This window comes from Carex rostrata, chromosome 10, assembly GCF_964058835.1.
Source record: "Carex rostrata chromosome 10, lpCarRost1.2, whole genome shotgun sequence".
Lineage (NCBI taxonomy): Eukaryota > Viridiplantae > Streptophyta > Magnoliopsida > Poales > Cyperaceae > Carex > Carex rostrata.
The window spans coordinates 7,113,364-7,138,527 of NC_135927.1; the positions used below are offsets into that span (position 1 = coordinate 7,113,364).

General features: G+C 33.1%; 3 protein-coding genes and 2 long non-coding RNA genes across 6 annotated transcripts; 3 read left to right on the plus strand and 2 right to left on the minus strand.

The window, feature by feature from the left end:
* The first annotated feature begins 1,026 nt into the window (after positions 1-1,026).
* LOC144560444 (2'-deoxymugineic-acid 2'-dioxygenase-like) lies at positions 1,027-2,382 on the plus strand. The gene is made up of 3 exons (XM_078309643.1): positions 1,027-1,374; positions 1,456-2,028; positions 2,110-2,382. The coding sequence occupies exons 1-3, from the start codon at positions 1,165-1,167 to the stop codon at positions 2,356-2,358; spliced, it is 1,032 nt and encodes a 343-aa protein (XP_078165769.1). The 5' UTR covers positions 1,027-1,164; the 3' UTR covers positions 2,359-2,382.
* A 365-nt stretch (positions 2,383-2,747) lies between these two features.
* LOC144560440 (uncharacterized) lies at positions 2,748-23,945 on the minus strand. Of its 2 annotated transcripts, none has more exons than XM_078309640.1 (7): positions 23,626-23,945; positions 22,429-22,647; positions 21,916-22,002; positions 21,666-21,812; positions 21,538-21,564; positions 21,032-21,127; positions 2,748-3,071 (listed from the first exon to the last, which is right to left on the minus strand). In XM_078309640.1, the coding sequence occupies exons 1-7, from the start codon at positions 23,884-23,886 to the stop codon at positions 3,018-3,020; spliced, it is 891 nt and encodes a 296-aa protein (XP_078165766.1). In that variant the 5' UTR covers positions 23,887-23,945; the 3' UTR covers positions 2,748-3,017. The 2 variants fall into 2 exon arrangements, with proteins under 2 accessions (XP_078165766.1, XP_078165765.1); XM_078309639.1 differs by lacking the exon at positions 2,748-3,071 and adding an exon at positions 19,844-20,251 and having other exon boundaries at positions 23,626-23,942.
* Positions 7,048-9,435, minus strand: LOC144560669 (uncharacterized). Its single transcript, XR_013513442.1, has 6 exons — positions 8,669-9,435; positions 8,113-8,546; positions 7,797-7,863; positions 7,613-7,659; positions 7,429-7,506; positions 7,048-7,338 (listed from the first exon to the last, which is right to left on the minus strand). It is a non-coding gene; the product is annotated as an uncharacterized LOC144560669 (long non-coding RNA).
* On the plus strand, positions 11,375-13,845 carry LOC144560773 (uncharacterized). The gene is made up of 4 exons (XR_013513479.1): positions 11,375-11,818; positions 12,129-12,377; positions 13,043-13,386; positions 13,556-13,845. It is a non-coding gene; the product is annotated as an uncharacterized LOC144560773 (long non-coding RNA).
* LOC144560441 (2'-deoxymugineic-acid 2'-dioxygenase-like) lies at positions 18,274-19,559 on the plus strand. The gene is made up of 3 exons (XM_078309641.1): positions 18,274-18,557; positions 18,634-19,206; positions 19,288-19,559. Exons 1-3 carry the CDS (start codon positions 18,348-18,350, stop codon positions 19,534-19,536), a joined length of 1,032 nt encoding a protein of 343 aa, XP_078165767.1. The 5' UTR covers positions 18,274-18,347; the 3' UTR covers positions 19,537-19,559.
* Positions 23,946-25,164: the final 1,219 nt, after the last annotated feature.

Consider the following 25,164-nt stretch of genomic DNA (forward strand, 5'->3'; position numbering starts at 1 on the left):
CTTCAACCAACAAACAAAACCTTTCAAATCTATCTAGTTTACAAATGATGTGGTTATATGCAAAGCTTATAAAATTTTGAATAATTTAGTACATAGTCAAGCGGTAAAAAAGTGAAAATTTATATATTAATTTTAATGCATTCATTTTTCAGTATTTTCTTATCGCTTGATTTTGTATTAAATTAATTCAAACATTTTTATATTTTAAATCAAGGTTTTAAATAGTGATTATCGTGTCATAGCGGAAAGACTAAAAAAAAAGCTATTACGAATAGCATAGCTATAGCGAAAGCTATTCGAGCTGCATAGCGTTTTTTTTTTTAAAACAAATATATTTTATATTTCTACTAATTATCAACATTATCTAAAGTCTCAGATAGCAATAAATAACACAAAATTGATTAAGGAATTAAAATATTCATATGGAAACATCACGCCATAAACTATTTATCTTTTTTCATTCAAAATAACATAAACATCACGCCATAAACAATATATTTTTTCTATTAAGAAAACATAGGCAACATGAAATAAATTATTTATATTTTTCTATTTAAAAGAAAATCAATATGGATCTTGAAAAAATTAATCTTTAAAATTAATTTTCAGTTTGAATCTTTTTATAAAAGCCTATGTAGCATAGCTTGCGCTATAGCGTGTAGCACAGATAGTGGATTGTTATTATCATTATAGTGGTCGTAGCTGAAATAGTAGACTTTTATCCTATAATATAGCGTTTGAAGTTCGAAAACACTATAGTTCACTATTTAGAACACTGTTTTAAATAAACACATCACTTCTGAGGTAAACACTTCACATGATGGCTATAAGAGAGAGAGATTCCTTTTTATCTGATATTTTAATATAAACACATCACTTCTGAGGCAAACACTTCACATGATGGCTATAAGAGAGAGAGATTCCTTTTTGTCTGATATTTTAATATAAACACATCACTTAGGTAAACACTTCACATGATGGCTATGAGAGAGAGAGAGAGAGACCCCTTTTTGATCTAGAAGCACGTGAAAATTTATTTTATTCAACAAGCAGTACAATACAGCTAACATACATAATGGCTATATAAGAGATCGCTGAATAGTCAGTACTCACTGGATCTCTTATATATTTTAATCTCTTAGCAACTGCTCCAAAACCTCACCAATGGACAACCTACTCTCCAATGGCAAATTTCATCAAACAGTTCCTAAGCAATTCATTCTCCCGCCTGAGATGCGCGTGCCTGGACAGGTCAACTGCACTATGAGTTTGCCAGTGATCGACCTGAGAGGTGGGTCCCACTTCCATGTAGAGGACCGTGAACAGATTATTAGAGAAGTCCTCCGTGCTGGCAAAGAGTTTGGTTTCTTTCAGGTTAGTGGATTTACTTGTTTGCATCCAATTCCAATTTACAACTGTTAGTTAATTTGTTTGGTAATATGTGTTTTATCTTAGGTGATAAACCATGGTGTATCAGAGCAATCGATGAGAGATATGATACGGGTCACAGAGGAGTTCTTTAACATGTCGGAGGAGAACAAAGCAGCATATTATTCTGAAGACATATATAAGATGAATCGTCTTTTCTCTAGTTCTGATCTTGCTAAAAAAGATGGACCGAGGTATTGGCGTGATTGCCTTAGGCTAGCCTGCTATCCTGTACCAGAAACCATAAATGACTGGCCTGATAAACCAGCAAAACTAAGGGAGGTTCTTGCAAAGTTCATAGTTGAGGCAAGAAAGGTATCAATGACTCTGCTAAGTCTGATTTCTGAAGGATTGGGTCTGAAAGAAGGGTATTTTGAAGGAGACTTAAGTTCAAGTCAGGTTATAATAAATGCGAATTACTACCCGCCTTGCCCAGCACCCGATCTGACACTTGGCTTGCTCCCACACTGTGACTTCAACTTGATAACCCTTCTTCTCCAGGGAGCTGTTAGCGGTCTCGAAATCATGCACCAGGGCAAATGGGTCAGGGTAGACCCAATCCAAAATGCATTTGTTATAAATTTTGGGCATCAATTAGAGGTCAGTTTTAATTTGTTTATATATTTACTGTTACAACTTTTTCTTTATTCTGATACACATTATAATTGATTGATTGATCAGATAATAACAAATGGAGTATTGAAAAGCATCGAACATCGGGCAGTTACAAACTCAGGTGCAGCAAGGACATCTGTGGCCATGTTTATAACGCCGGACAAGGAGAGCTTCATTAGCCCTGCAAAAGAATTTGTTAATGAAGAAAATCCTCCCCTTTACAAATCTTTTGTTTTCAAGGATTTTTTAAGAACTTATGTTGAACTGTCTGCTAAGAGAGTGGATGTTATGGAGGCTTTCAAGATCAATGGTTGAAATAAAAGTATATGATCTACAAAACCTTAGAGGCAGGGGTGCAAATGGATTGGATACGGATCATATATTGGATACCTGTAGATATATCTACTATTCGGATACAGATAAACAAAATTCAAAACCATTTCCGTATCCATATCCACACAGATATCGGATATCCGTATCTAATTTTCTAATACGAATCTTGATACAGACAGATATTATCCAATCCGTTTGCACCCTTAGTTTGAGGTCTTATGTTGATTAGTGTCTAGTTATAAATATCTACAATAAAAAGGAGGTTGTCTTTGTAATGGTGAAATAATTGGAAAATTAATTTCAGAAATACTTACATAAGAGATATTTCGATTATTTTCAGAATAATTACAATTTACAACTTAGGAGCTAAAAAATCAGCACAAAATATATACAGAAACCTTCAATTATGTGTATAAGATGGCTCTTATATACTAATGCATTCAGTAAGGAAACACTAAATAAATCACTCTTTTTATGGTTAGGGGTTCTTTATTTGGTTAGATATCTTTTAAATCAATATTTTATTCAATGACATCAATGCAAGATCCCACCGATTTGCCTGAAGACATTGCCTCAGCAAGTCGCAATCTTGCCTTTTCATGTTGGCGTAGTATTAAAACTGTGTTTAGCACTGCCCATACTTAAGAGTCGGCCTTCTTTTGTGTAAAGCCCAAGCTCTTCGGCAAACCATCAAGCTATGCATTTCAAAACGCGAAAAGGAAAAAAAAATAAAAAATTTAAGCTTGGAGCAAGAATCTTACTTATACATTTAGTATGCATGATAACTTCAGTGAGACTACAGTACTATACATAGTGCATATATGAATCCATAACTCCATTTTCATAGTCTAAACAGTCGATCTGAACCGTTCAACATGATACTTGTAATTCAAAATTTACATATTTTAGAAGTTTTTTACTATTGTTTGGAATAGATAGAAAATCACTTGATCTACAAAATAGTAAAACAAATTCCAAAAAAATGTAAAATTTAGTCTTCAAGTATATTATCATATGAAGATCATATTAAACGGTTCAAATCTACTATCTGGCCTTTGAAAATGGAGATATTGATCCATATTACGGATCAATCTCAGCTATGTATAGTACCATAACCTCACTCATGATAACTATTATTCATCAACAATAGAAAAATGAAAATAAAAAATCTCACCTTTTGTGCTTTGCAAATGAAGGTGAGGTAATTGGCCAATTATTTGCCAGTTTTTAAATATTATGGTAATTGGCTAATTGCAAATGAAGGTGAATTAAGCCTAAGTAATTCCACTGACTAGAGCTTAAATTTAATAAATCAAGGAGTAACTCGAGAACAATTAGGCACCTAATAGCCAAGTAAGTTGACACTGAACAGTAAATGATAACCAAATTTGGGTTAAAAATGAAGGTTGAACTGATACTTATAATTTAGTTAATTGTTAGTTAACCGAGAATTAATTACGAAAAATTAAACTAGACTTAAACTTCAATGCATATAAGAAGCTTAATTGGGACATGATTAGGGTATGATGGGAAAAAGATAAAGTTGAATTACTGTAACATAAATAGAGGGCAAATACAAAAAATAATAATAATAAAAAAAAAAATTGTATAGCATAGAGAAATAACAAGTGATCATACCTTGGCAGAAACCTTTCTTGAGTCCATCTGCACACAGAGAGGAATATAAGAGGAGGTGTTGATAAATAATTCATATTAATCATTTCATTAAAATTAAGAAAAAATAAAGCCAAGAAAATAGAACGAACTTCTTCAACGAACTCAAAATCCACAAAATCTGTGCCAGCTTGCACATTAAGGACTAATCCTTGCTTGTTTAATGTCTCTAGGTTTGTTATAGGAGCAAAACTAGGATGTGATATGTTCACCAAGAGAGAGTTGGTGAGCACACTTTCAAAAAAACTATCGTGTTGACTTTGAATTACGAGTCCAAACTGTTCAAATTCAAGTACTTCGTGAGTGATGCATGTACATACAAATTTTTTAAAGTTTCGAATTTATTTAGTATATGATCAAGCGGTAAAAAAAATTATGAAAAATTAATACATAAAACAATTAAATAAATAACTTGCATGTACATGCATCACTCAGAAAGTACTTGAATTTCAACAGTTTGGATTTGTAGTTCGAAGTCAATTTGATAATCATTTGAATTTGTGCTCACTAACCTCTCTTGGTGAGCACATCACATTCTAATTTTGCTCTTGTTATAGTATATCTTTTGGGTAGCAACCCGAGCAAATAGGCTATTAAGAAGTGACCAGCTTCGTGCTACAATATATTATTCTTAAATTAATTCAACATTGGTCAAGTAATTGATTGTTCAAAAACTTCATCTAGTAATCTTTTCAGTATGTTAATATCAAAGAATATACCTGAATAACTCTACTGTGATACTCCTGGCTTAAAAGTGTGGCCAATTGTGTCAAGCAGCAAGTCCTCACGCCTGGCCTCCATTAAAATAGATATATATATAAAGCTTTAATCATGTATTTGTTTAAATAACAAGTGTTATCATAAGAAAATCAAGCAACAGCACTGTTACAAGACCAAGTGTCGGGTTAATTTTCTAGTAAAAAATATAGTTCTGAATACTAAATCTGCAGATGACTTCGGAATAGACAGAATTGCGGCCTACATTTCCTCATCCGGATTAGTGGATCAAAACGATCTCAGTTTTGCTACTCTAACTAGGGCACGAGTACTGGTCCATCTACCGCTAAATGTGTCTCCGGACATGGTTATCACCTCTAAGCATGGCACAAAGGTCTGGACTTTCATATATGATCTCCATTATATATATATATACAACAGAGTGGACATTTTTCACAAGAAAAAAAACACATTTATGACGGTACTCTCTTGTGAAAAGTACTGTCGCAAAAGAAAAAAGCTAAACAATGACGGTACTCTGTCACGAAAAGTCACTTTTTTATTCTGACGAAAAATGTCTCGTTCTTATTGGATCATCTCCATCATTGGGACTATCATTTATATTTGTGCGAAGGCCTATTATTATTTGAAGGTCGAGCGGAGAAGAATTCAAATCTCCAGTCTTCATCCCAGCCCACCAAATTTTTTTTATCTCATTCCGATTCCTTAATTGAGTGTTTTTCTTTGTCTGGCTGTGGCCCATGGTATCCAGGACGATGGTCCTGACCCCAAAATCCAACAGGGCCCAAAACAAAAATAATAACAGCGTTCTCGTTTGTATATGCCGAGCTGTGAACAAAGAGACAAATAATAACAGCCGAATAAAAAAGCAAACGATCTTGTATATGCAGTTCTCGTTTGTCGTTTCAAGTGCCCAAATAAATAATAACAATCCACCGTTTCTTAACATCTTGTTTGGATGGAGAGTAGAGGAAGGAAGGGGAGAGGAAGAGTAGAAGGGAATGGAATGAATAGAAAATAAGATTAGTATATTTAACTTCTTCGTGTTTTGATGATTAATGAGAGTTAAATAAATTTAATTTTTATTTTCGTATTATTTCTTGTTTGGTTGATTAAAATTTAGTAAAATTGTGACAAAAAAATTGTATAAGAATTATATAGGTGAGATATAAGGTTGGATATTTGTATTATTTTTTCTAAAAATATTTGCAACAAAATTTATTTCTATCCGTTACACTTCAAATTGGAAGGGAAACCGATTCTACTAATTATAATGATAGAAGGTTAAACCTTTCACCTCCAACATAATTTTGTCAACTAAACACGGTTGGACGGAAAGTTTTATTTCCTTTCCATTCCATCACTTTCTCTACTCTCCATCCAAACAAGGTGAAAACGACAATCGAGAAGGAAGAAAAAATTTAAAAGACCTATTTTTGTGGTTCGGCTGTTTTTTTTTTCTGTAAATCAACAAAAGAGAGATTGAGAGGCAAAGTCTTGACTAAACGAGGCGGAGGCGACATCTGGTTAGGACGAGATCAACATAATATCTACACTACTAGAATCTCGGTTTGTTGCATGGATAAAATTTGGCTTGTTGCATCGGCTTACCGTTGCAACAATCTCTAAAAATGTCAGTTGCATGGGTTACCCATGCAACAAGCCCCAAAAAATACCGTTGCAACAACCCCCGTTGCAACTACTCAATTTCGGACTTGTTGCATGGGTTTACCATGCAATAACTTCTGGAATACTTGTTGCAACGGTGCGTCCATGCAATAAGTACCCATGCAACAAATCAGATGCAGGAAGTAGTTGCAACGATATAGCATTGAGTAGTTGCAACGATGAAGTGTGTGGGTCCCATGGATTAGTTGCAACGATATAGCATTGAGTTGTTGCATGGATAAAGTGTGTGGGTCCCATGGATTAGTTGCAACGATAGGGGAGTGAGTAGTTGCATGGTTAAATGTCGTGGGTCCCACATGGTTTGTTGCATGGGTAATTAACCTATTAGTTGCATGGACAAAGAAGGTGGGCCCCACCAGGTTATTTGCAAAAATATTGTTTGGTCCCCATATTTGTATAGATTTTACGATGCAAAAAATTGTCGTTCCAAAAAAAAAATTCAGGCCCAATTCTATAATTCACCTCGTACCAATTTGGTACCTGTACCGATTTGGTACCAACCAAATCTTTTACATTTCCCATGAAAATTGAAACAGAACAAGAACACAATAAAATATAGAGAGAAACATTGTACTTATCATTAATCAACATACCAAATTCAAGCATGCATTGTAACACAAAACCAAACAGAATTATAACCACAGAACTATATAGAACTTGTTTCTATACCCAAAATATACGCACAACCCATCAACAAAAATTTACAAAATAGGTTACCCCAATGGACCTTCAACTTTCATCAAATCAATAATTTGGGACTCTATTTATACCTAGCTGCTCCACTGCTTTAACAAATCTCTTATGGAATTCCTTTTTTGTGTTCTTACGGTGGTGTCACACTTTGTCTCCTGAACTAAATGCCTTGTTAATTAAGAGAGTAAAAGCTTAGTAAAATCACAAAAGAAGAAAGATATTAGCATATATGAGTTGAATGTGAAACCTAATTCATACCTTACGAATGACATGTTGCCAAATATTTCTTAGTTTGTATTCTGATAATGGTTTCTGAAGAAACTCTGCTGCACCAAGCTGAAAAGAGCCAAAATGAAATGTATAAACACATTTTTAAACATATATTAAGAGATTACAAGCTAATTTCATCTTTTGTAATTATGAAATTAGGTCTCAGACTTACAACTATCTATTTCAACATGGTGCTCAAGCTAGAATCACTCGATATCACTGCATGCCAATTAGATTCCAATACCTAACCATATATACACAGGGTTGTTTGATAATTGTACATGAAAGAATTAATTGAACATAATATATAGTAAGGAACTTAAGAGATATATAGCAACTATTTTAGCAGTACTTACCGATAACCGGAAGGGTGCGTGCTGCTTCAAGAAATTTGTAGCTATGTTAGCAATTATTTGTTGTCACCTGAAAAATACAAACTGTGAACAATCTTGTACTTATTTGCTATAAGACTCACATAATTTTTGTTTCTTAATTTCAGACAAGTATTTTACCTTTAGGACCATATTCCTATTTTAAGAGGGTATTATCTTGAGAAAAATGGTTTAATACATATGTAACTAATCCATACATTATGTATTTGTATTATCTCATTCCCACGAGCCTTACGATTGCTTAGCACAAGGAAAGGGAAAAAAATAAAGTAACAGCTACCTAATTCGGAAAGCCTCCATCCAAGTTTCTGGATTCAATGTTCTGAAAAAGACCATCTTCTGAAAAGGGTATATTATTCGGATCTTATCATATTCCTACAAAATAGCATTGCTGAGGTGTATATAAAGTAGGTATATATAAGACTTTGTCCCCAAATATCACTAATTTCCCATTTTCATTCAAGTACTGAAGTATGTATTTTCATCTTTAAAATTCCAATTAATACATTTTGGTGACAAGTAGCATTGCTGAGGTGCTATAACCTATGATTCACTTTTTTCAAGTCATACACAGTAATATATAAAATAATCAAATTTTACCACAGAAGAATCCAGCCTCTTTGCAAGCCTCATCCAACTGTCTAACAACTTCCAACGCATCATCATTTGTTGCTAGTATTGGATCATCAATCTTAGTCACGAGTGGACTAATATCTGATAAAGGACAGAAGCAAAATCTTAAAAAAACATGTATGAAATCAACGCGTCATGCTAAATAACACCAGGGTTTATTAAAACCAAGCAGCAGCTATTTCTGGTTCATATAAAATACATACTGTTATGTTGGAAAACCTTGCAACCAGCTTACTGGCGTATGTAATATTAGAAATCTTGCAACCAGCTTCTCCAGCTCAGTATGTAATTTAGTTGTCCCTGAATAATTTAATCTAAAGTTAGACCTAGGCATGATATTTTGAGAAAAGAAAATCTCATGTATTATGAATTCCTAATATATCTAATTAGTCATATCTAAATTGGTTTTATGTAAATTGCAAATATGAGTGTTAAATGAGGCTAAACTACAATTAATTTCAGCTTAATTTGCCTGGTTTTACTGAATATAGCGTACGAATGTAAAAATTTGTAACTTTTGTCTGGTGATGAAATTAAGGTTTTGTTTCAAAAGGGTAGTAAATTCGAAATTTGAATCACAGCACCATATCTACAAATCTTCAAAGAGACATTGATCTCCATATTCAATTCAAAATTGGTTTCCAGTAATGAATAAGAAATGCATTAAATAATAAATTATCAAAAACAAAAAGAGAATCAAAGAGATTACGCCTCGGCCCTAGAACCCTAGCTCTGAACACTAGCACAGCGCTGGAACCCTAGCTCGGCGGACGACTTCTAATCGACGGAGCTACACCTTGGTGCTGGAACTCTTGTTTTGTGAGAGGATCTGTCCTTCTGCGCGCTGAAATGTTACTGGCCAGTGAGGTGCTAGGGTTAGGGTTTGGGTTGGGGAAGAGAGATGCCACGAAAATTTTAAAGGGAAAAGTTTGGGAGAGGAAAAAGAGTTGGGGCGGCTGAGTTAGATGGTAGGGAGACAGAGGAGAGAAATCTTCTGAGTGGGATTTAAGGAAAAATGAATTCATATTCTCTAAGGTAACATAATGTTTGTGTTTAGATTGGACCGCCTGATTATTATTAAGCACGAATATTAAAGGATTATGTGCATCACCTACTGCTGGATCTAAATAGAAATATTACGTTACCTCAGAGTTTAGGGACTCCTTACCCACAGCTATACAAAATGAATAAATCATGACTGTTCTTTACTTATCAAACGGCGTGGAAGCTTCATATTTACTAATCATTCAACATTTACAACAGTATATATAAAAAAAATTCAATTTTTTTTTTTTTTTTTTTTTACATCTTATATGGCCAAATAATACTTATACATATCATTTTTATAGACTTCCATCATAATATGCCCGTTCAAATTTATAAAACATTTTCGGACCGTCCGTTTTCATGCGGAAAATCAACGGTTGATCTGCAACGAAATCATTCCAAATCTGTTTTAAAATGATCAAGGTAGAACATTGAATGTAACCAACATAAAAATTTGGAAGTTTTACTATGTTTGAGTTTCAATCCAACACGAAGTGTTTATGGCCATACGATGCTTCAATTTTTGATCAATTGGATGAATGGGTAAATAAAAACAAAATTTGATCAAACTCGGGTGCAAGACAATAAATACAATGCTCTTTAATTTAAACGGTTCCGATCGACCAACGAGTGACATATTTCCACGTGTCTTCATTAACTCATGAAACGAGAGTTTATGTTTCATGTTCATACATGGAAGATACAAGTCATACATGTGACATGCTTGTAATGCTATATAATTTAATGTGTCAAAATCATTTAATTAAGCAATAAACATGTTATAATATTAATTATTGTATAAATTTCATTAATATAATTTTCATCACAAAAAATATTTTTTAAAATTAAAGTAGAATTTGCAACATTGGCCACATATTATCCCATTTGGCCATAAAACCGTTAATAATATGAAATTATATTGAATGTATTTTTTGAATTTTTTCATATTATTTGTAAAATTGTAATTAGTTTCATAATACAAGTTATAATTGTATTTTCACTGTTTCTCTCCAAAATAGAAAATTTATTTTATTAAGTATCAATTTTTTTTTAAAAACAATAAGGATTTTAAAAAACCTTCAAATATCAATTTTTTCATATCCTATATGCATGAGAAATCTGCCAATAAATATAGATATATTTATTTTTCATATTGTTCATAGTTAATTAAATGATTTTAAGCAAATTTCATCTTATTTACAACATACAAGTGGCATAAATAATAAAAGCATAAAAAGTAAAAGTAATTGTGCTATTTCTCTAATTTAGCGGTATATGTTTCTTTTATTATAAATACTTCTTGGTTTTTAAAAAAATTGCCAAATCAAACGGAGCAATTTATGTTACGACATTAGCCGGATTTGTTATAGCTAGAATAATGGAAAAGTGGTGCCAAATCTCAAAATAATGAAAAAAAAACCTCAATTAGAGATATAACAATAATTATAATTTCTCTAACGAGTCCGACTAAATCACACTGAGCATACTTATTGAAATTTTTTATTTTTTATATTTTTCATATTATTTATTGTACATGCATTATTTTTGAAATATAATTGAAAATAATTACATGAATGACAAGAAATGAAAACTTAATAAAAAAAATTACTAATAAATCTAAATATATTTATGTTCATATTGTCCGTAGGTAATTGAATGATTGTAACAAATTTTATCTTATTTACAATATTTACTTATAAAAATATAATGACTTCTAAATATATCATAACAAATCTTCTCTGAGTTACCTATCTTCTCTCTCTATATTAATTTTGCCTTATTTCCAGCCGCAATTTCTCCTCCCAAATCAACCCTCCCGCCTTCTCCCCTTTCTGTGGAATTTCACTTTTGCCTCTCAAATTTCACTTTTCCCTCTATGAATTATCGTTAAAATTTGATTCCCTCTCAATTTTCACAAGATATTTTCACAATTTTTTCAGCAAATTCACTTCTCCTTATGGTTTTCCCAAGTCCCCGCCTTCCTCTCTATCAATTCACCAAGTCCTGCCTTCCTCTCAGCCGCCTTCCATAACTCTCTCTCCCTACCTTTCAGCCGCACCCCACTTCCCCAATCGATCTCACCCTCCCTTCTCTACCTCTCAAAGTACATATTCGCCTCACTTCCTCTCCATGACCTCCCCTCTCCATCTTTCAAATTGTGAATCTGACCCCAGCCCTCAAACCCTCCCCCCACCGCTCTCTCTCTCTCTCTCTAAGACTGAGCACCCAATCTGCACAAAAGGTATTTGTGAAAATGCCTAATGGGAAGAACAATTAACACAACAAACACTTACCATCTTTAAAAGGTGATTTTTTCCCCATATTTTTTGTTAATTGTCTGTTTCATTTGGTTAGTAGATGATAAATTCAAAGTCAATCCTTAGGTAGTTGATAATTTCATAACGGTTGATAGTTTTATCTTGTGGTGCATGCAAGGTGTTTGTTGAAATGCCCCGCACAATTAGGCTAAAGTATTATGCTAAAGTGACCATTAGGACTAATTCAATGCTTAATCTGTTGGATTGATGTTATATGGAAAATTTGGTGGCACTGGTTTTCATATGCACTGGATGAAAATATATCTTCTTCACCCTTGTTTGCTTTTAAATTTGACAGGGTACTTTGTGATGGAAAACTGAAATGATTCAGATATTTTTCCAGAGACAATGGCTTGAGAAAAGGCAACAGAAGCTGAAGAAGATTCAATGGATAATGAGACCTTATGGCTTGAGAAAAGGCGACAGATCCCAATCTGCAGCTGAAGGTGTGGTGACGAGTAATGCTAACATGGCAGCTTCTAGTGACGCTGGGACCATTGTACCGACAGTTGCTGGGAGCGGGGTCACAGATAGAATGCAAGATAAGGTATTTCTCTTACTCATTCAGTTAGAATTTAGCAGTAATAGAACCAAGTAATTTTAGTAGTAATAGAACTAAGAAAAAAAAACAAATATGCTAGTTGGGTGCATGTGCTAAGTAGATTTTGCAATTTAACCACATTTTTGCATAGGGACCAATAGATCTTTCCTCTTTAGTTTTATTAAAAACAAATATGCTAGTTGGGTGCATGTGGTACTGGTATTAGCTAATCAGGCTGGTAATATGATTGGTGCATTAACTGTACTTGAGCACACCATAATGTATTGATTTCTCGTCCCATGCTTGTATTGCAGAACACTTGAATGTATGCACTAGTTATTACCTAGTAGTAGATATTGCAGAACACTTGAATCGAACAAGCATGTGTTGTCTTGATATGCATTGTCAGTCTACTTTGTTTACAAAATGATCAAGGTACAAGATGCCAAAGATAACTATATTAATCTAGCAAGCCAATCTGGTTGCACTTACCAACTTCCATTTTTATGGTATTCATCAAACTTGCCAAGGCTTGTGTGTGGGCACACATGCACGCTTATCGGGATAGCACGTAATTAGGCTAGTTGAGGAACTGGATAGGATGAATTCTGCTTCTACTTTGTAATGTGTAACCTAGTGACTCCATACTAACTGATTTCCTTTTCTCTTAGATTTTTTTTTTTTTGCAGTCCCTCCGGAGTGTGGTATTTAAGGAGGTAAATACTTTTTTTTGCAGTCCCTCGAATTTTACCAAGAGGAAATGACGGATAATCCGGTATTGGAACCAAATGAAGAGGGCTTTAATTGGGACAATGAGGTAATTAGAGAAAATGAGTTTGAACTAGTAGACAATACGATGGAGATTTCACCAATAGTGGCGGATAACAAGAACCCTATAGAGGGAGGTGATGAAGGTTATGACACGGAGCAAGAGTATGACATGCAAGAAATTGAGGAAGGACTTGGTTACGGACTAAACCTCGAAGATCAATCCGATGAAGATGGTTATTAATTGGTAATTTTTTGTGTAATGGGTTGCATGGCAAATTGCCAACCATATAAAGTTTGTATTAATTATAATAAAACAAAAATATATATTTCATATGGAACTTGTTAAAGCAGAACTGCATGGTTGAAAAGAATAGCAAATTGATTAAGATGGTTATTATTTGAAATACTTACAGGAGAAGGCAATTAATGAAGGCTCTGCTCATCGCTTGCTCGTCCTCTCAATAACTTTCTAATATTTACTTTCAAGACCAAAATTTCAAGATTCTACAATTTAAGTTTTCGAATTATTTGTGTATCTCTTTTATTTTGTAATATACTGCTCTAATTCTTTTTGCTATGATTTACAAAATATATTCAATTTAAAAGGAGAGATCAAATTTCCTTCTAAATTTGAACAATATTTAGTAGGATGTGAAGAAATTAATATACTGCTGTAATGTATCACTTGTTGTAATTTATAAGAATATATTCAATTTGAAAGGAGAGATCAAATATATATAGAAAAGTCACTATCCAGAAATTCAATAATTGTTGCATGGGTAGGCCCATGCAACAAATAGTTCAAAAAAATCGTCAAAACTGGTTGCATGGGTAATCCATGCAAAAAATAGTTCTAAAAAATCGTCAAAACTTGTTGCATGAGTTACTCATGCAATTGTTTAGTCTAGATTTTAGAGATTTGTTGCATGGATAAGTCCATGCAACAAATAGTTCTCAAATAATTGTTGCATGGGTTATCCATGCAACTGTTTAGTCTAAATTTGGGAGACTTGTTGCATGGATATAGAATGAGTTGTTGCATGGATATTCATTAGAATACACTTTCTATCCTTGCTAGCGGGTCACGGGTCATCAAATATTTGTTGCATGGATAAATAAGAGGCAGCTGCATGGATAACCATCAAACTTGTTGCATGAGTAACTGTTGCATGGGACTACCCATGCAACAAATTTAACTGTGTCAGAAATGCCAATATTTGTTGCATGGACACTACTTAACCATGCAACAATTATTTTTACTCATGCAACAAACCGAGATTCTAGTAGTGCTAGACTGGGTGAGGCGAGACGGCAACTACGTCTTTTGGATTAGACTGTCGACGGCTCAACACTACATCTGCCTCATTATCTAGATTTTATTTTTCTATTACTTTATTTTATTTTTAATTTAAAATATTTTTCTTAGAAAACATACATCAGGTAGTAAAAAAAAAAAAAAAAGAGGGAGAAGAAAAAATAAAACCTCAAAAGGGTTCTATTCAAAAGCTTTGGAATAAATCTAAACCACAAAATGAGTCTTTGAAAAATTAAGTTCAAAATAAAGTGCAAGAAGAAACAAAAAATATATCTGAAAACCAAAATGAGATAAATCAAGAAACAACATATATATCTGAAAATGAAAATGACGTGAATAAAGAAATAACAAAATCTTTCTTTCGCTCCGGGCTTCAAAATGTTCAGAACCAATTCTGATTTTATCCTCATATTTTGTGATTTTAAAGTTCAAACAGTCGATCCGAACCATTCAAACACTCGCGCAATATTACTTGAATTTAATTGATCTGAATTCTGATCGGGCAGTCCCGATTCGAACTGTAAATTTAATTAAGTTATTTGGAAATCTATCCTCCGACATTTACCTCTCCAAAATCAAGATTTGTATGGGTCACGTCAGAAATAGTAAAGGTTTTGGAGTGAGTCTATGGTACTATGCATATTACGATTTGTTACTGTGCTATGGCTCTATATTCGAGTTTTCAAATTCTAACGGTCGATCCAAACCGTTAATCTTGTTCTCCATATTAATATGTCTTTGGAGACCAAATTTTACATTTTTTTTTTTAAATTTACTATTTTTTCAGATTTATTGAAAATCATTGTTTTTGGATGGTCCAGAATTTTCAGATCAAGTGATTTTCTAAATATCTAAAAAAATAGTAAAAAATTTTCAAAATTTTTTCAAAAAATGTAAAATTTGGTCTCCAAACACATATTAATATGGAGAACAAGATGAACAGTTCGGATCGACCGTTAGGATTTGAAAACTCAAATATAGAGCCGTAGCACGGTAACAACCCGTGATATGCATAGTCACTCAAGGTTTTGAGTACGTAATTTGGTCCCATTTCAGATTCTAATAAATCTTTTGCTGGACTGGTTTTAATTGGTTCTCTAGAGTGACCCATATATATATATATATTTTTTTTTGTGAAGCATAATAAAAGTTGCAGCTATGCTGGCTAGGGGTGTTAACGGCACCTTTTTATTCCATTACTCTATTTATATGGTATTTAAAAATACAAATAGAGGTAAACAAAAAAAAATTCGTTAGTTTATTAGGTGTGGATAAGAGCAAGCTTCTAAATAGCTAGCTATAGCGGTTTTGGACCCAGAAAGCTAAGCTACGGGCTAAAACTGCGCTAATCAAGCTACGACCGCTATAGCGGTAATAGCGGTCCGCTATAGCGCGTAGCGCGTAGCGGCAATAGCGGTCCGCTATGCTACATGGGTTATGATTTTGCAATTTTTTTTTTCTGAAAACATGATTTTGCAATTTTAATGGGCCTTAATATCTAGATTGGTTTTTTTTTTTTACTTTATTAAGCTATATCAATACAATGGAACATGTGCGGGCTATACCGCTATATCAATTAAATTTTGTATCATGCATTAATATACGGTAGTGGTATATTTTGAATATAAAATATATCGATAGTTTTTGAATTAGGGATATTTTGAATGACAATTTGAACTTTGTATTGGTTTAATATGAATAATATTAGAACTTCTTAATTAATTTGATATTTGTTTTCTTGATGAGACATTTTTACTAGGCAAAGCCTTCTATGGACATAAGGACCTATTTGTAAAATGAACATAATTTTATTTTTAAAGTTCAAACAGTCGATCCGAACCGTTCATCTTGTTCTCCATATTAATATGTGCTTGGAGACCAAATTTTACATTTTTCTGATTTTTTTTACTATTTATTAAGATGGGTACAAAATTCAATGGTCTGAATTTGATATTTTTTATACCCATCTTAATAAATAGTAAATAAATTCAGAAAAATGTAAAATTTGGTCTCCAAAGATATATTAATATGGAGAACAAGATGAACGGTTCGGATCGGCTGTTTGAACTTTGAAAATAAAAATATATTCATTTTACAAATAGGCCCTTATGTCCATAGAAGCATCACTCTTTTTACTATTAGTAGAAATATAAAATATAATTTTTGAAATAAAAAAACGCTATTTATAATAGCTTTCGCTATAGCTCCGCTATTCGCTAAAGCTTTTTTTTTGTCTCCCCGCTACACCGCTATAAACGCTATTTAGAAGCTTGGATAAGAGTAAATATTCTTTTTCGTTATCTTACTTGTTATCGTATAAGATAATTTTTAAAAATAAAATTATATATATGTATTTATATGAAGATGATACATGCATGATACAATAAATTTTTGTATTTTATTAAATTTTCATAATACAAATTACTTATATTCATTATTATATATTTTTATTTTTCTTGTTTTGAAAAATATTTTATCGAAAATATAAATCAAGATGTCAATGGTACTATTTTATCCGTATATTCAAAAAGACAGATAAGGATAAAAAAAAATTGTTATTATAATGAATACGGCCATAAAAGTACCTACCTGTATCGTATCCATTGACACTCCGTGCCATCCTACAATTTATAATTAGTAGTTGATTAAGACATGTAGAATTTTTTTTATTTTTTTTTATGTGTTTTCAAAAAAAAAAGAATTTTTTTTGATGAAAAAGACATGTAGAAATTTCAGCTAAGTCATAATGCCAAGCCTTGGCCAATACAAAAGCGTCAAGTATGGTAGGCGGTCTCTTTTAACTGTGTCCACACAGGTGCCTGCAGATAACTACACCATGAGTTCCATTGTTTAAATTTCAACTATTTAGATAGGTACAAATTAAACCGCTGTTTTTGGATAATGCAGAAACAGTACTAATTTTGTATTTTCTGAAAAATAGTAAATAATTTTAAAAATTACAAAAATTTGGCTTCCAAAAATGTAGATCATATTGATTGGTTCGAATCAGATGTTTAGACTTTGAAAATAAAAATAAGCAATAGGAGGTTAATGAGACTTGAAAGACATAAAATATGTTGATATAGACATAGATATATAAGAGTTTTGTAGCGCATCATGGTAGTTTAGTGGCATATCATGCTTTGGCATCAAAATCTATCAAATATGTTTCAACCAACAAACAAAATCTTTCAAATCTATCTAGTTTACAAATGATGTGCTTATATGCAAAGCTTATAAAATTTTGAATAATTTAGTACAAAGTCAAGCGGTTAAAAAATGAAAATTTATATGTTAATTTTAATGCATTCATTTTTCAATATTTTTCTTATCGCTTGATTAATTTTGAATTAAATAAATTCAAACATTTTTATATTTTAATATAAACACATCATGAGGTAAACTGTAAACACTTCACATGATGGCTATATAAGAGAGAGAGAGATTACTTTTGTCTGATATTTTAATATAAACACTTCACATGATGGCTATATAAGAGAGAGAGATTAATTTTGTCTGATATTTTAATATAAACACATCACTTCTGAGGTAAACAATCCACTTGGAAATGAAATCTGCTGAAATCCAGGATTTCAGGGAGCCTGAAATTTTAAATCCAACCATTTAAGTTTTTTTATACACGAATCTCAAAGCGGACAGAATTTTATGCACAACTTACGAAATATATAGATGGTTGATTCCAGCAGATTTTAACATGATGGCTATAAGAGAGAGAGAGAGAGAATCCTTTTTCTCTGAAACACGTGAAAATTTATTTTATTCAACAAGCAGTACAATACAGCTAATATATAAGAGATCGCTGAATAGTCACTACTCACTGGATCTCTTATATATTTTAATCTCTTAGCATCTACACTGAAACCTCACCAATGGACAACCTACTCTCTAGTGGCAAATTTCATCAAACAGTTCCTCAGCAGTTCGTTCTCCCACCTGAGAAGCGTGTGCCTGGAGATGTCAATTCCACTGTGAGTTTACCAGTGATCGACCTGAGAGGTGGGTCCCACTTCCATGTAGAGGACCGTGATCAGATTATTAGAGAAGTCCTCCGCGCTGGCAAAGAGTTTGGATTCTTTCAGGTGAGTGGATCTACTTGTTTGCTTCCAAGTTATAATTGTTGGTTAATTTGTTTGGTAATATGTGTTTTTATCTTAGGTGATAAACCATGGTGTATCAGAGCAATTGATGAGAGATATGATACGGGTCACAGAGGAGTTCTTTAACATGTCGGAGGAGGACAAAGCAGCATATTACTCTGAAGACATATATAAGACGAATCGTCTTTTCTCTAGTACTGATCTTGCTAAAAAAGATGGACCGAGGTATTGGCGTGATTGCCTTAGGCTAGCTTGCTATCCCGTACCAGAAACTATAAATGACTGGCCTGATAAACCAGCAAAACTAAGGGAGGTTCTTGCAAAGTTCATAGTTGAGGCAAGAAAGGTATCAATGACTCTGCTAAGCCTGATTTCTGAAGGATTGGGTCTGAAAGAAGGGTATTTTGAAGGAGACTTAAGTTCAAGTCAGGTTATAATAAATGCGAATTACTACCCGCCTTGCCCAGCACCCGATCTGACGCTTGGCTTGCTCCCACACTGTGACTTCAACTTGATAACCCTTCTTCTCCAGGGAGCTGTTAGCGGTCTCGAAATCATGCACCAGGCCAAATGGGTCAGGGTAGACCCAATCCAAAATGCATTTGTTATAAATTTTGGGCATCAATTAGAGGTCAGTTTTAATTTGTTTATATATTTACTGTTATAACTTTTTCTTTATTCTGATACACATTATAATTGATTGATTGATCAGATAATAACAAATGGAGTATTGAAAAGCATCGAACATCGGGCAGTTACAAACTCAGGTGCAGCAAGGACATCTGTGGCCATGTTTATAACGCCGGACAAGGAGAGCTTCATTAGCCCTGCAAAAGAATTTGTTAATGAAGAAAATCCTCCCCTTTACAAATCTTTTGTTTTCAAGGATTTTTTAAGAATTTATATTGAACTGTCTGCTAAGAGAGTGGATGTTATGGAGGCTTTCAAGATCAATGGTTGAAATAAAAGTACATGATCTACATAGCCATAGAGGCAGGGGTGCAAACGGATTGGATACAGATTTTCATGATATATATTAAACTATGGTATATATCTTCTATTTGGATATGGATAATTAAAATTCAAAATCATATTCGTATCCGTATCTGCACAGATATCAAATATCCGTATCTAATTTTTGAATACAAATCTGAATATGGACGGATAATATCCAATCCGTTTGCACCCCTAGTTTGAGGTCTTATGCTGATTAGTGTCTAGTTATAAATGTCTACAGTAAAAAGGAGGTTGTCTTTGTAATGGTGGGATGGTTGGAAAAATAATCTGAGAAATACTTACATAAGATACATTTCAATTATTTTCAGAATAATTACAACTAAGGAAGTAGAAAATCATCACAATATAATGTATATACAGAAAACTTTAATTATGTGTATAAGATGGCTCTTATATATTAATTCATTCAGTAAGGAAACAATAAATAAATCACTGTTTATGGTTAGTTCTTAATTTTGTTAGATATCTTGAAAATCAACACTTGATTCAATGACATCAATGCATGATCCCATTGATTTGCCTGAAGACATTGCCTCAGCAAGGCGCAATCTTGCCTTTTCATGCCGGCGTAGTATTAAAACTGTGTTCAGCACTGCCCATCTCACTTGAGAGTTGGCCTTCTTTTGTGTAAAACCCAAGCTCTTGAGCAAACCATCGAGCTATGCATTTCAAAACACGAAAAAAAAAAACTAAGCTTGGAGCAAGAATCTTTTTACTACATTTAGTATGATAACTTGAGTGAGACTACGGTACTACACATAGCGCATATTGGTCCATACTATGAATCCATATCTCCATTTTCATAGTCTAAACAGTCGATTTGAACCGTTTAACATGAAACTTGTAGTTCAAATTTTAAATATTTTAGAATTTTTTTACTATTTTTCGTGATAGGTAGAAAATCACTTGATCTAAAGATTCTAGATCATTTAAAAATATCGACTTTCTTCTTATCTAAAAAATAGTAAAACAAATTCCAAAAAATGTAAAATTTAGTCTGCAAGTATAGTTTCATATGGAGATCATATTGAACACTTGAGATCGATGGTTTGGACTAGAAAATGGAGGTATTGATCCATGGTACGGACCAATTTGTTCTATACATAGTACCATAGCAGCAAACATGATAACTATTATTCATCAACATAAGAAAAATGAAAAAAATAAAATAAAATAAAAAATCTCATTTTTTGCGCTTTGAGGAATTGCAAATTAAGGTGAATTAAGCATGAGCAATTGCACTGACTGGAGCTTAATTGGAGAAATCAAGGGGCAACTCAAGCACAATTAGGGACTTAATTGCTAATTCTGGCTTGCTTGAAACCAACAGTTGATCACATATATACCTTGAAGAACAATTATTACATTTGTCCGGTATCTTGCTGTAACCAATGTAACACCAGTATTTAAAAAGATTAGTTAGATAATTTTTGGCTAACCTGAGCAATGTCATTAAGGCCTCCTTCAGAGTAGCCATAGAGGAGATACTCTGTGGCTACACCAGCAAGCGCTATACATGAAAACCTATTTAGCGTCTGTTACAATTAAAGAGGGGCATAGAAGTTATTTATTTGAAGTACAAAAAAAAATAATAAAAACCTTAATGAGTTTCTGATTTGTTAAGTAGAGCAAGGACTGCAGTATTCTTTTTTCATTTTTCATATTTTTATATGTGAAGTTGGACACTGAACAGTAAATGATAATGAAATTTAGGTTAAAACGAAGGGTGAAGTGAGACTTATAATTGAGTTATTGTTAGTTAACCGAGAATTAATTACGACAAATTAAAATGGACTGAAACTTCAATGCATGTAAGAAGCTTAATTGGGGCATGATGAGGGTATAATGGCAAAAAGAGAGAATTAAATTACCAATACATAAATAGGGCAAATAAGAAAACAAGATAGGAAATTATATAGCATAGTGAAATAACAAGTGATCATACCTTAGCAGAAACCTTTCTTGAGTCCATCTGCACACAGGAATATAAGAGGAGGCATTGATAAATAATTCATATTAATCATTTTATTAAAATAAGAAAACAATAAAGCCAAGAAAATAGAATGAACTTACTTCTTCAACAAACTCAAAATCCACAAAAGCAGTGCCAGCTTGCACATTAAGGGATCCTTGTTTGTTTAAGGTCTCTAGGCTTGTTATAGTATATCTTTTGGGTAACACCCCGAGCAAATAGGCTATTATGAAATGACCAGATTCATGCTACAATATATTATTTTTTAATTAATAAACATTGGTCAAGTAATTTATTGTTCAAAGACTACATCTAGTAATCTTTTTAGTATGTTAATATCAAAGAATATACCTGAATAACTCTATTGTGATACTTCTGGCTTAAAGTGTGGCCAATTGTGTCAATCAGCAAGTTCCTCACGCCTCCATTAAAATAGATCTATAAAGCTTTAATCATGTATTTGTTTAAATAACAAGTAATCCTTGGTCACAATACCAATTAATCATAAATTGAAACTAACCCTCACATTTGCAATCAAGCCTCAATTTACAAAACCCTTGCAATGTGAAATTTGGTCTTAAATCCCTTTACCTAATTAAAGCTTTAAATTACAACTAATCTTTGGTCCCAAATCTCAATTATGATTAAATTGAAACTAACCCTCACATTTGCAATCAAGCCTCAATTTACAAATCCCTTGCAATGTGAAATTTGATCTCAAATCCCTTTACCTAATTAAGCTTAAATTACAACTAATCTTTGGTCTCAAATCCCAATTAAGATTAAATTCGAACTAACCCTTAAATTTGCAATCAAGCCTCAATTTACAAAACCCTTCCACAGAAACAATGAAATTGAACTCACCAGATCCACAGACCCCACAAAAAGTATCCCTATGGTGATGAACAGAAGTTGGATTTGAGAAAGGTCGAATGCAAACCAAGCTGCAATGCCTCCCAAAGCCAGAGCAATTTGGAGATTTCTCTCAATTGAACCCAAAGTTAGATCAACCGGCGCCAGAAATGAGGATGTATCTATCCCATTTAGCTTCAACTCATCCAATGTATATAGCCTTTGTGGTACCTAAATTCCCGAAAGCCAATAACCAAAAAAACCTAAGCACCAATTTATAAACAATTTGCAAAGAGGGATAGCAAATTTAAGTAATAACCATAAAACAAAATTTCATGTGCTACCCATTTTGACCTCAATTTAAGATTCTTCTTTTTGAAACCCCATGGCAGAAGCCTCAATTTTAGATTCTCTGGTTCAATTTTTGTACTAACCATCAGTATTCTATTCAACCCAAGTTGCTATCAAATCACAAATCAATTTTTCTTTTAAATCTCAATTTTGCATGCGCTACCCATTTTGACCTCAATTTTAGGTTCGCTGGTTCATTTTTCTAGTCAACAAAATTTCCTATCCAATCCTGCTTCAATGTTTCTTTCGAATCTCAATTTTTTTGCATGTGCTACCTATTTTGGTTCGCTGGTTCTTTGTACTAACCATCAACATTCTATTGAACCCAATTTGCTACCAAATCACACATCACTTTTTCTTTTCAATCTCAATTTTGCATGTGCTATCCTTTTTTACCTTAATCTTAGGTTCTCTGATTCAATTTTTGTACTAATCATCAGCATTCTATTCAACCCAATTTGCTACCAAATTACAAATCAATTTTTCTTTTGAATCTCAATTTTGCATGTATTACCCATTTCGACCTCAATTTTAGGCTCGCTGGTTCAATTTATCAGTAAAGTTCAGTGATAAAAAAGTTTGCTGGTTCAATTAATATGTACTAACCATAAATTTTTTTTGCATGTACTACCCTTTTTGACCTAAATTTTTGGTTAGCTTCAATTTTCTACTAACCATCAACATTCTATTCAACTCCAATTTCCTATCAAATCACACTTCAATTTTTCTTTTCAATCTCAATTTTAACCTCAATTTTGGGTTCGTTGGTTCAATTTATCAGTAAAATTAAGTGATAAAAAAGATTCCATCAGTAATAAAAACTAAGTGGACACAACTGGTATAGTACTGATACAGCACCTGTCTAGCAGCTCCAAAGCACTGGAGGCCTCCAGGCTGTCCCTGCAAATCCCTAACAAGAGAAAGCGCCGCCTTGTCATCTCCTCGCCTCAGTTCCTCATCCAATTGCGCGAGCTTTCGCAACCTGAAGGCCTCATTTTCTGGGAATGCGCTTTCAGTCTCTCTAGAATTGACTGCTCTGGCAGTAAAAGATCTGAACCTACTGGTAAAAAAAGGTGAATGGGTGCAGTAACAAGTCGCTGCTGCTGCTGCTACGACCATTTCCTTTGGAGCGACAGAGAGAGAAAGGAAGAGAGAATAGAAGGAAAGAGATCCAAGTGTTTTCCTTTTATTCAATGGATAATTAGAGTCACTGACATGTGGGCTCTAATCGGACTCTGTTTCGTAGGGCCCACCTGTCATAAAATTGTGACTTGGAGCGACAGAGAAGAAGAGAGAATAGGTTCAAGGAAAGATATTCAAGTGATAATTAGAGTGACTAACATGTGGGCTCCAATCGGAATCTGTCAGAGAAATCAGCGTAGTGTTTTGTGTGGCCCACCCGTCATAGAAAAGTGAATTGGAGCGACAAAGAAGAAGAGTTCAAGTGATAACTGGAGGCACTGACATGTGGACTCCATCGGACTCTGTTTAACGAATCTCATTAAAGTTCTTGGAGGGCCCCTTGTCAGTGAATGGTGGCTTGAAGTTCGTCATGGCATTGGACTATGGCTTTCGAATAAAAAAAAGAAAAAAAAAAAAAGACTATAGCTTTGTATTTATGTTTTGAAATTCGGACTGCTCAATATAATACTCTAATTTTATATTTGGAGATAAAATTTTATAAATTTTAAATTATTCTACTATTTTTAGATAAATAAAAAAATAACTTGATCTAAAGATTCCAAACCACTCGAAGTTAGTGATTTTCTACCTAACAAAAAAAAATTAAAATAAATCTAAAATATGAAAAATGTAGTTATTAAATACATTTTCATATGAATATAACATTGAGTGGTCCGATTAACTGTTTAGACTTTAAAAATATAAATATATTACCATAGTTTCTCTATTTTTTTAATACTTTTGTATGTATTTAAAATTAAGTTATCACATGTGTTTAATTGATTAAAAATTATCTAAATTCAAATCAAAATAGTTAAACAACTTAGTCAAGGCAGTCCTGAACATTAGTGGGTTTTCAAAGTTTGACGGAACTAAATTAAATTTTATTTTTTTCAAAATGTATAATAGGTTTTGCAATCAATAAAAATAATTAAAATCTGAATTGTCCTTGTTCAATCAATTATTTTTTTTTTATTTTAATATACCATTAATAGGTGGTTAGAAGGAAAGATGTGGGCCCCCTGTTGACTAGCCATTAATTACGAAAGTCAACGAAACAAACCTTGGCCAGATGGCATAGTCTTATTGGTCACAAGCTACGCAAACTGGGTCCCGAATAATTAACAGAGTAGATTTTGCTTCATGTAGCGTACGAACTATAGATTTAAATACGACTATTGCGCTGGATGAAGTTGAAATTACTCTGTTAAAATC